The 12228-nt window shown below is 38.9% G+C and overlaps 1 protein-coding gene across 2 annotated transcripts in view; it reads right to left on the reverse strand.

Annotated features, from left to right (window-relative positions):
• The window catches only part of Dnajc24 (DnaJ heat shock protein family (Hsp40) member C24), a 39449-nt gene extending 27221 nt beyond the window's left edge, over positions 1 to 12228 (reverse strand). Inside the window, exons 1-2 of one of the 2 annotated variants that reach the window (XM_028766970.1) lie at positions 11790 to 12228; positions 11115 to 11261 (exon numbers count right to left, since the gene is read on the reverse strand). In XM_028766970.1, coding sequence (XP_028622803.1) covers positions 11115 to 11261; positions 11790 to 11792 — 150 coding nt within the window. In that variant the 5' untranslated portion in view covers positions 11793 to 12228. The remainder of the gene's footprint in view (positions 1 to 11114; positions 11262 to 11789) is intronic. The other variant, XM_028766969.1, reaches the window with a different exon arrangement.

A 12228-nucleotide genomic window follows, 5' to 3' on the forward strand; every position in this document is an offset into this window, starting at 1 on the left:
TGCAAACTCAGAGCTCAACAAAATCTTGACGAGGCTATTATTGCCCAGACGCTTGTAGCCATAGAACTAGGGGCTTTCCCTACAGTGTGGCTTTCGCTGCTTCGAAAATGAGCAGTCTCCCCCTCACGAGTGGTGGTGCTAAATGTTAGGCCATCAGCGTTGCACCCCAGAGGATTTGCCCATTACACTGGGTCAGTGAGGAGTCTTGGCCTGGCTGATCCTTGTCTGTGTAGCTGTGGTACCTGAATTTTGAGACAAACAGCCCTTGCACCCCTAGGAGATGACTCCATTGCACAGGGATGGGTGTTTGCATCTCTTTCTGTTCCCCTTAGCCCTTGCACCCAGAGGACTTGTTTCCATTGCACCTGGTAGGGTAAGGGAGACTGTCTTAAACTATTAGTTCTTGATCGCTTATTCCCCCAAGATGGAATTTGCTTGATCGGCCTTGAGTTTGAGTCATAACCGGTACCACACTAGACAGGCCAAGAACAGCCAGATAGATAACTCCATCCTTTTGTCTCCAGGCCAGCTGCCAATTGGTCCCAACGACGGGAATAAGCTGATCCCATATGCCAGAGGTACACCACGAATGGTGATTTTACCAGGTGACAGACATTACGAGTGGCCACAACCTGGGGCGCACATTCTGAGAATGCCAGGTGTGGGTGCGCGACCCTTGTAGCCTAGACAGAGAGCTCACCATTCTTTGGTGCTGGCTGTGGAGAAATGTCAGCCAGCCTAGACACGGGACATTGACCAGTGCCTGTTTAACAAAACAAAAAGGAAATAGCCCGTAGACAGATTCCTCAGCCGCTGTACCCAAGGGCTTCTGGTAAAGACACCCTGTAAAGCCTCAAACATTTGAGCACCACCCTCTAAAGAGACTCGACCCGCCGTGAGACCCCCAAATATGGGAGTTACGTAACCTTCCCAGGGACCTCTACCACCCTCTGTTTTAAAACAAAAAAGGGGCAGATGTAGAGAGCCGCGGCGGGTACTGGCAAAGTCCGCCATCGCTAGGTGGCGCTATCAGCCATAATTCTTCCTAGTAAACAAGTAAATTGCGCATGTGCCATGGTAAAAGCCCGCCAAAGTTAAAGCCCATCCCACGGCGTTTGGCGAGCAACGAGTAAGCAGCCAATCAGAGATGAATACACCGCTCTAGGGTATATAGCAGGGCTTTCCCAAGTCGTCTTCGTCTTCTTCCACCATTTTGGTTTTTGGGAATAAACGTGTTCATACGGAAGGATTCTGGTGTGTGTGTGTGTGTGTGTTCTTGCCGGCGAGACCACTACACGCGCGCCTCACAATAAGCCTATTTGACTCAAGACAGACACATCAAAGAGAGACTAAGAGATAGCGGGTTAATGAAACAGAAAACATGGTAGCAAAGCTAGGCATGGTGGAGCCATGAAACTCTGAAACCCCAGCCTTGAGAAGTAGAGGAGTGAGGATTAAAAGTTCCCATCTTATGAATGCAACCTGTGAAGCTGTGATATAAGGAGACATCTGGGTCTCTACCCTGGTTCCAGGTATATAGCTCATAAAACTCTTGCAACTCAGCAGTGAAAACGGGCTGTCTTTGTAGGCTAGTGAGAGAATGCTGACTGAGGCTTTCTAGATAGAGTCAGGATGGGTCTGGTCACTAGGAAGGCCAATCATGACCTGAGAAGTTGAGCTCTCTCTCAGCCCCAGCCCCTACTCTACAAGTGGGTAAGCTGAGTTGAGTTGATCACTCATGACAGAGCCCATGATTTTATCAGTCATGCCTCCATAAGACTGCATCCATGAAGGATGACAATTTGCAAAGATCTAGGTGAGTGGACAGGAACATATTTGCATGTTGCAAGGAAGCTTTACTCTAAATCCATGGGGATGAGAATGAGAGCTCCTGAGTTTGACACCTTCCACATCTCAACCTATGGCTTCTTTATCTGGCCTTTTATTGGTATCCTTTAAAATATCTTCTGAAATAAATGCACATCTGCCAAGTATACCTCTTTGTAATATTCATGTCTTAGTTACTTTTTTTTCTGTGTTAATACACTATGACAAAAAGCAACTTGGGGAGGAAAGTGTTTATTTCATTTTATAGCTGATAGTATATCATCCAGTGAAGTCAGAGCAAGAACTGAAGACAAAAAGCAGACACTGATGCAGATCCCATGGAGGAGTGCTACTTACTGGGTTGCTTCCCATGCTTGCTCAGCCTGCTTTCATATCCAACTCAGGGCCATCTGCCCAGGGGTGGTGCCATCACTGTGGTCTGGGCCCTCTCCATCAATCATTAACATAAATTAATTAATTAATAAGTGTTCCACATACTTGCCTACAGGCTAATAGATTAGGTATTTTCTCAATTGAGATTCCTTCTTCCCAAGCAACTCTAGCTTATGCCAGGTTGACATAAAATTAACCAACATGGCTCACATGCAGAATTTAGTCAATTGTCACTAATTACCTTTGAGATGTTAGCTTTCCCTTTTCAATTTAGAGAAACACAAACTGTTTTCCCAATAGCACAGTAGCACATGATAGCCATAATATCTCCAAAGAGCTGAAAAACAACACTGTGGCAGTTCCTTTATTTTCTCACTCATTAAGATCATATTTCTTGCTGAAATATGACACAACCCTCTCTCCTATTAAAGAACCACAAATAGAGTACAAGCATATATTTATTTATGATAAAATGATACATTATTCAATATCTCTGCCACACTTACAAATGCACTATTAGACACTCACAGAAGGCTTTAAACTACTACATACAAATAAAAGCAAAGTTTAAAACTGTTCTGATCTCAAAGAACAAAACCCAGCTGCCTTTTTAGAGCAGACTGATGTCTTAGATGTCTTATATCCCACAGTTTAACAAAGGTTAACTATTAGGGTGTGTGAATGCAGCTTCTGAGCCACAAGTGCAGACTAGAGACTCAGACATCAGCAGTCCTACACCACCTGCTAGACTTCTGCTTCACATTCTCCTACTATCACTAGTTTTGTTTTGGTTTCTGGTAAACTGTTTTTTACCCCTATTATTACCTAGTCCCATCCCCAAACCAAGTATGTGCTGTAATACAGACCTCAGATTATACATAAAAACTAAATGATAAATATCTTTAATCACAATTTATATAAGTTTCGTAGTCATAACTATTAACAAAAAAAAAACCTTGTGCATCTGTGTCTCATCTAAGATTATTTTTGCCTATTATCAATAAGGAGTATTATATCTTAAAAAACTATACTTCAAATATTGTGATTTACATAGAAGGTAGTCTCACTGAAAAGATTAACAACATATAGCTTCAGGCTGGCCATATATAGAACAGAGTACAGTGTTGAAAGCATAATTGAGGCCCATAATCTTCAGTATGGGAAACAACAAATCCCTATATTCTAACTTAAAAGAACTCTTAGAAGCAATGTGATTAGGATGGCTTCTGTGCTTCTGAAGAGTGGTCCTGATATTTCAGTTAAGCCATGTCCTTAGAAGGATGAATGGACTGACAATACCAATAAGCAGCTAAGATGCCTCAAAGAACCCATATGCTAACAGTTCATCACATTAAAGCTGAAATCCCAGCACTAAGTAGGCTGAGGCAGAAGAATTGCTTTGAGTTCAATGAAAGCTTGGAGTACAAAGAAAGTTCCAGCCTAATTTGGGCTAAAAATCCTTTCTCAAAAAGTAACACAAGTTAGCAACTTAACCAGCTTACTCGGAAGGAGTTTTAGGAAGTTGGGTTTAAGGTGGAGTATAAGTTATCTGTTACTGAATTTGTTCATATAGCAATGGCTGCTCAGTTTCTTGGTTCATTGTGTGCTGTTCTAACAGACTAGCTGAAACCAGGTGATCTGTAAAGAATATAGTTTCATTTCTTACAGGCCCGAAAGTGGCCTGTGCCTTCAGAGTGCTCTGTTGATCATCTCTGGCAGAAGAGTAAAAGAGATTGTGTGCATGAAAGCAAAAGACCAAACTGAGCCTTTTACTAGAAATACAATTCCCCATAACAAATCTACACCTGTGATAATAGCATTGTCTCTTCATATCCCTCCTCTCAATACTGTTGCATTAGAGATTAACTTCACACCATCTCAGCCAATCAAAACACCAAGTATCCTCTCCTCTGCCCTATGAAAGATCCAACTCTTGGTCATAGTAAAGTAGAACTACCTTTCTCAAACTCTGTGTATTTTTCCACAATCAGGCCTCTGTTTGCACCAACAGAAGTAGGTGCATCCTCTCCTGTAAGTGACTGACCAGCTGTCAGAAGTTGTTCATCAAGGCCATGGTCATAAAATGGGTAAGAGAAGTGTTGTCCAGTTCTAATTGTGAAAAAGCTGCCATGTGTCCTGATTTCTTTCCTCAGCCCTCCATAGCAACTTCAGGAGCAACAGTTGGCTTCTGTTGTAAGGTTCTCTTAACTCCCAACCACCTAGCCTGTAAGAAAGATCACTTCCTTTATGATGTACTCACAAGTACATTTAAAGAGCTGTTCTTAGCTCCATCCACCAACATGCTAATTCTATTCTGATAGAGCACAGGTACTCTTGGTAACTTCTCTTTCAAGACATGAAATGAATTACATAATGAGCTTACAGATAATCTATACATTATAATCAAGGAAGCCTCTAAATATGTACACAAATAGAAGATTATATTTCATACTCTTAAAACACTAAGCTTCAAGTGACATGGATTCTCCTTAAGATTATGGGACACACTCTACCAGCAGCATGTAATTTTCCAGCACAGTATATCTTTTCCAATTGAAAGGTATCCTATAATATTATCAGTGTCAACAGGAAGGGACCCCAGTTTTCATTAACAGCAATTTTTATACATATAATTACAAGCAATGCAGGATTATAACTAATATTTCCAGACCCTAGATGATTTTAAAGCAATAGGTTATTAGTAAAACTTATCTGTGGGAAATGAAACACAGTTTAGACTTGACTTTCAAGAAGAATGAGCAATGACTTTTATAAATAAGCATTAATAAAACACTGCTAGGAAATGTTAATTGTTTTATTTTGTGTAGTAAATAATTTGTCAAGAGACTAAATATTATGTAAAAGAAATATCTTTAGGGATAACTGTGCATTTGACATTTCCATGTGACTTTACTAAATACACATGAGTTGGAAACTCAGCAGCCTGCGATTTAACAATATTTTATCCCAACAACTAATTATGTAGGAGGCATTAAATTCAGAGTCCTTAAATTTGGAAAAAGTACATATAATAATAAATGTACCTTTTCATAAAACTAGACACAGAATGGTATTATCCCAATTAAATTTTATTCTCAACTACTTTGTGACATTGTTGAAAAGCACAGATTGAGAAAACAGTCATTTAAAGGCTTGTTTTTGTAACAAAACAAGACAGACCTAATAACCATGGTAAAGAATGTCAGTTTCCCATAGGATTTTCTTTCTTAAATCTATCTGAAAACTTACCATAAAAATAAAAAAAAAATAAGTTTCATTCTATAAGCTATACCGAATCTATATTCTTTTGAAATTTGAAATTGAAAGAGAATAGTAATTAGTTTGGCCTTATACTCTACCTCACTAACTATAAGGTATTACATAGAAACCCAGAAAAAAATGAATTTCTGTGTGTGAGCAATAGTAAACCTTAAGGCATGACACCTTTGAGAGACAGTGTGATACAAGGGGAGAAAGTGCAGAACTGGAAAATCTGTGACCATGCCTAGATTTTTAATTTTCATTAATTCTGTTTCCCACCAGCCAGCTACACTTTAAGCTTTAGATTTTTCAATTACAAACATAGGGATAACAACACCTACCTTATAGGACTGCAGAAATCACAGAGCAGGTAGCAGGTCAAAGCACGTGTAAACTGTAGATATATATGCCACGAAACAACTATTTACATCTTTGCTTTCTTAATCAGACCATATGGAGCATAGTTTAACTCATTGGCATATTAGGACTATCAGTTACTGTGCTAGTCATAATGGCAGATCATATATAACAGCAACCCAGACTCAAGAAGGCTAGAATGCTAGCTGACTGTTTTTGGTGGCTTATAGCTCTTGTTCCCGACATTCAGCTGTTAACTGAGATTTACTATGGATGTCAGGATACTCAGGTGCCATCACCCAGAACGATGCTAAGGGACATACCCTTCTTTGCTTTGCTGTTTTGTTCTCTCAGTAGGCAGCTCAAAGAGATCATATCACCCTTCTGCCATTAAATGGGTGAGTGAGCCAGCCATACATTCACCTTTCTTCTTTCCTCCTGTGACAATGGCAGCAAGTCTCTCCTTCTTACCAATGTTTATCTTTCTGCCTATGCTTGAGACGCCAATGCCTTCTGTCAATTTTTCCTTCATAACTTTCATCTCAAATCTTTTCTTGGTATATTACCATCAAATGCAAACACACTCAATTCTTTCCCATAAGAAAAGCAGGAAAGAAGAAATGTCAACACCATCTTTTGTGACACACCAGCTAACCTTATTATCCTTTCTACTTTATGTCTGTTCTACCCGTGTCCTATAGAACTATCATCAAACTCAGGATACTATGGATGGGTCCCCATGAGGAAGGGTGCACATGGGAAGCTGAGGATTGTAAGAACATTTTCAAGCAACTAGTGAGAGTTACTCAGGTCAGGCAGCAGATAGGTCAAAACAGACCAGGATAGCAATACTGCCAAGGAAGTGTATGTGCCCCATAAGAGGAAATGAAAATAGCTCACAGTCTCAAACAACAGTAAATATAGAGATATATAGATATAGATATCCATGATTCCTCACCAAATTACTCTAACCGCAATGGAATCAGAGAAATATGGATATATAAAATGAAAAGCAGAAATACACATGAATGGATATCGAAGTGAGAAAAAACAAAAATCAGCATGAAAAATTGGTCACAGTCTATGACCATACTGCCTTGTAGATCACATGATCTCATCAGATCTCAGAAGCTAAGTAGGGTTGGGCCTGGTTGGTACTTAGATGAGAAAACTGACTATAAATAGTCCTTGCTAGCATTCTGATCAGGAATCTCTTCAGAGACCCATGTGGTAAAACAAATGCTTGGTCCCCCAGTCAGTGACATCAGGGAGTGATGGGACCTTCAACAGGTTGATGGGGTCTAAATGAGGTCTTAAGGTCCTTAGAGGTGCCCTTGAAAGTAATTGTGGAAACCTAGCCTCTTTCTCCTTCTCCTTGCTCCCAACCCATTGATAAATAACTTTGTTCTACCATAAGCTATCCTAGCACAAGCCCAAAAGCAATGGGTCTACTGACCATAGATTAGAACATATAAAACCATGAGCCAAGACAGATCATATCTCTCTATAAGTTTCTTACCTCAGGTACTTGTCAGGGTAACAGAATGCTGATAGACACAGTATCCAATTCAGAAAACTAAGACATAAGTCTAAAGTGCAAGAGTATACGACCTCATTCATACTGCTACCTTTAGGAATGACATTGTGGGCCAAAATAAAGCCCCTGGTACCCTTCTTCATCACAAGGCCAGGTATCTACTCTCTCCAACAAAGTAGAAAACTAGAATTTTACTGTGTACATAAAGACTAATGAGGATCTAAATTCAGGAATACTAGTCACTGTATTAGAGGCTAGGATAAATGGTGTATTGAAAAAAAAGGAGGGAAGGAAAAAGAGAAGGAGGGTGGGAGGGAGGATGGAGAAAGAGGAGAAGAAGAGAAGTAGAGAGAAAACAGAGTACTAGGAGCCCAAGTTACCATGTTATCAGCAGATATTTAAGAATTCCTTTCTGGGAAATAGAGCCAAATGCTAAAAAAGAAATGAAGTTGTTAAATGGGATCACTGACCTCACTGAATGAATACCTCTGGTCACATACATAAAAATTCAAAATCAGCTCTACTATTTCACTCTTAAATATGATCATGAATCATAAAGTATGCAAAGAAGCCTTTGTAATAAAAAGTATGGTGGGGGAAACCTAGAACTTGAAGGAAGAAAAAGAAAACTTTAATTAATTTTTAAGAGATAGAGTTGCAGAAATAATAGAAAGAAACCTCTCAAAAAATTAAATAAGGCAGAAAATAAAAATGAAAAAATTAAAAAAGCAAAAACTTGGTGACAGAGTTTAAAATATAAAGTTGCCTACATTTATTGAACATTTACTGTATGCCTACAACATTCTGGAGATGGTTTTTAACAGTAGATACCTCAGAAAAATATTATGCCCTGGAATACAAGTAAAGACAATGAATGAAAGGCGAAAGTGCGCTAAGCTGTACCAAACGCTGCTGATCAGGTGGTGATTTAAACTAAGAGACTTCTGTACTCAAAGGGGTGCTATTAACTATGCCAGAAGAACAGGCACAAACCAGCACTCTTCTGGGAAACTAGGATTTGGCCATCTTAGTGATAAACCAAAGTGATGTTTTATAATTAATTGAGGCTTTCAGTAAGGGAGACGTTAGCAGTGATCCTGGACAACAGTAATTACAGTCAAAGAGAAGAGGCAGAGCCTCCTGATGGAGGGGAGGAACTGGAGAAAGGTAGTAGAGCCATCTGTGGGGAACAGTTTCCCACAGAATCCAGAGATGGAACAACAGCTGACAGAAGTGGGGTTAACAAGATGGGAGAGAAAAATGGCACATTCCAATTTGGGTTGGACTACTCCAGAAAAAAAGCCAAAGATCTTCAGTACCATTACTATTAGCCTATTGGTAAAAGCACAGAGGAACATTTCAACTCATAATTCTTCCTTTACTTCTGTAAAATAAAGAACTAAAGAATAAAAAAGCTGAGGCTTCCACGAAGCCTAGTGAACTAGCACAATCTCTACATTAAAAATTAAATATTGCTGATATGAATTAAAAAATGGTTTAAGTATGTGGGGGAAAGAATATAAGTATTCATATAATCAAAGTCAATACTTGTAAGGTATCTATTTTGCTAGAATGGATACATATTAATGAAATTTTATTAAGACTCAGCCAAAACTGCTTTTGTTAGAATTTTACAAGCTAATTCTAAAGTTTCTATAGAAATGTGAGCAAGGGCTAGCAAGATGGCTCAGTGGGTTTTAAAAGAATTTACTGCCACACCCAAGGACCTGAGTTTTATCAAGACCCACATGACCTAATTGACTCTCTTATGCTGTTTTCTGATCTACGCACACACATGCACATGCACACACACTCTTAAAAAGGAATGTAAGCAAACAAAAACACACTCAAGAAGAATGAGAAAATTTCAAATAATACCTAGAAATAGACCCATGCTGCCAACACAGGCTAATGGAGAAACAATATATTTTCAGCAAATGATGCTGGAAAAACTGCGTCTCCATACTGAGAAAAATAAAGACCTAACCACCAATTTTGGTCTACATAAAAGGCATAGGTCTATCAGTAAAGCAAACTATAAAGCTTCTAGAAGAAACAGAAGAATATTTTCATGACATTAGAGAAGACATACAAAGCAGTAAATATAAAACAACAAAGCCAAAATGTATATTATTTCATAAAAACAAAAAAATTTCTATACTGGGGGTATAGCTTAGTAGTAGACAGACATAAATTAGACCCAATATATTGTTAATGTGCATATAAAGTGGACATCCACTTTAGTCCACTTTAGGATAGCCACAAATAGGACCACATAAAGCCTTCCCATTGCTTAAATAAAAGACAACAGAGCATGGAAGAACCTCCAGGTTTAGCTAGCCAATTCTCTAGCATTATCTTACAATTAACTAAAATACAAGAATGATTTAAGATAAGGAAAAATGTCAACAAAATGTACTTGACTTTTCCGATCCTAAAAATTCTAAGGTGGAAGGTGTCTAAAGTTCATTTAGTTTTTATTATATAAGATTGAGATTTCTGATGCTGACATATCTTTTCCAATAAACAGATTGGGCAAAGTATTCGAGATCATATTTGACATAAAGTAGACAAACGATGCTTCACAAATAATGATTCTTTACCTTTTCTTTGAAAATTGAACTAAATGGAGAGCATTACAGGGTTAGTGATCTTGGCTAATGAACATCATAGTATCACTGAATAAATGAATAGAACAATTCAAAAGTTCTAGATAATTTATGTACCACAATTAATTAAAAAAATAAGTATCACTGAAAAACAATTTTAAAAGGTTTATATTTTCACTATCCAACATAAATATAATACAGACTATTAAATGAATGCTGTACATACATGTTAAACACAAGCAATATTAGGTAACATTTTGATATTATAAATTCCAGCACAGAGGGGAAGGGATGAGCACAAAGCCCCACTGCTAGCTGAGGAGCAACTGGCATCTGATAACTGCAGGCAGAGATGTCAGTTTTCTTTAAAGGTCTGACTCCTGGCAGGTGGTCTATACTCCAGGGCATACTCCACACCCAATAGTATCTGGGCAACACAAATTGGACTCAATGCATTGGGAAGATAAGGAAGGGAACTCGAATTTGGGTTGGTAGGGAGGTGGAATTATATCTGGGAGAAGCTGGGAGAAGGGAAATGGAGATGATCAAAATTGTATGAAACTCTCAAAGACTAAGAATATTACTTAAAATTTTAATATATGTAAAGCAAGCACATGTATTCTGTTCAACAGCGAGTACATAAAAAGTATTATCATTTTAATATATAATCAGTGTAAAAATTTTAGATTTTTATGTTCTTATTTTTACCAAGTTATCAAAATCCTATGAACAGCCTATATAACATATTACAATTTTACACATTGAATATTACACATTTCAAGTGCTCAGTAGTATGGTTAGTGGATAGTGGATATCAACACTTACTAATTAAAAACTGTTTTAGAGACTTAACTGGATTATTTCAGTCAAAATTAGCTGAGATGCATAGAGAAAAGTGATCCAGGTTCTGATAGTGACAGAGTCAGGGGATTCTAACTCAGTCACTACCATTCTATCCCACACCTAATCAAAATTCTTTTTCTCTACGACAAAAAATGTTCAAATGAACAAACAAATATCTAGATTCCTATTGATAAGAATGTTTTGAAGCTTAAATTTGTGGTCCCACTAAAAAACACAACAAAATTGTTTTCCTGGCCACAATTTCAAATCTGAAAGAAAAGACTTACCAGTAATATGAGTTTCTGATACTTTTGCTTTAGGTCTGACACAGTTGCAGATGGGTCTGCCCCCAGAATGCTGTACCAATCCTTTTTGAGTGTCTGCTCAAAAGCCATCAGCGTCCTTTGAACTAGAATGGGGCCTTCTCTGATAACCTGCAGCAGAAATGTTATTGCAATTCATTACAATCAAAATAAAGAAATATTGCTCTCTAAATTATTTATTACTTAAGTAAATTGTGATCATAATGCAAGCCCAAGAAAGTTTATACTTCCATTTTAAATGTCCCATAAATGCCATGTACAAGGATATAAAGACACAGAAAAACTATTAGATATTCCATGGTATATGCGTATCACTTAAAAAAATGTATAATGTCATAAAAGAGAATTTGATAATAAGCCTGGGTGATGGATGGGCTTCTAAGAAGGTATTTCTTATAGTCTAATGGCAAGACTGGCATGTAGGTGCTCACTAAACACACTGGAGCTTAATAAGTATTTATGAAACGAATAGATAAAAGAAATGGAATACCAAAGAAAGAAATGACAGCACAGCAAGGGCTTGGGGAGAGGGGAGTCCTCTTGCTAGGGCAAAGATCTTCACAGCCGGTAAAGACATCCCTCCCGAAGCTATGCACTCCAGGATGCCCACAATCCTCCCAGCTTTAGAAGGCAGCTCACCATGAAGCAGCTGGAGCTTAGAGACTCGCGGCGTCCACGGTCCGCTCAACCCAGGCTGGCCCAGCTGATGCCTTCCCCTGGCTCCACACAGCATCAGACTTACCACGCTTCACACTAGAGCAGGAATCCACTTGCTGCCGCCGCGGGACGGAGCACGGAACCCACTTTCTTTTCCGCCGGAAGTCGGAGTGCAGCGGGAGTGTGTTTCCAGTCGCGCCCTAGTTGTCGACGCACAAATCTGAAGGGCCCCGCCTCCTGCCCGGACGCGGTCGTTATGGTAACTCGTCTGGGTTTCTGAGGTTTCTGTCAACAGTGATACAAGTCAGGGAGAACTGCCTTTGCTCGTCTTGCTCTAACTCTCCCTTGGCCCCGGCGGCACCACGATTGTTGGATTTCTCCACATCTCCTAAGGTGCACCTTCATCCCAGGTTCCTCTTAC

Source organism: Grammomys surdaster, unplaced genomic scaffold (genome assembly GCF_004785775.1).
Source record: "Grammomys surdaster isolate TR1022 unplaced genomic scaffold, NIH_TR_1.0 170, whole genome shotgun sequence".
In the NCBI taxonomy this organism is placed as follows: Eukaryota; Metazoa; Chordata; class Mammalia; order Rodentia; family Muridae; genus Grammomys; species Grammomys surdaster.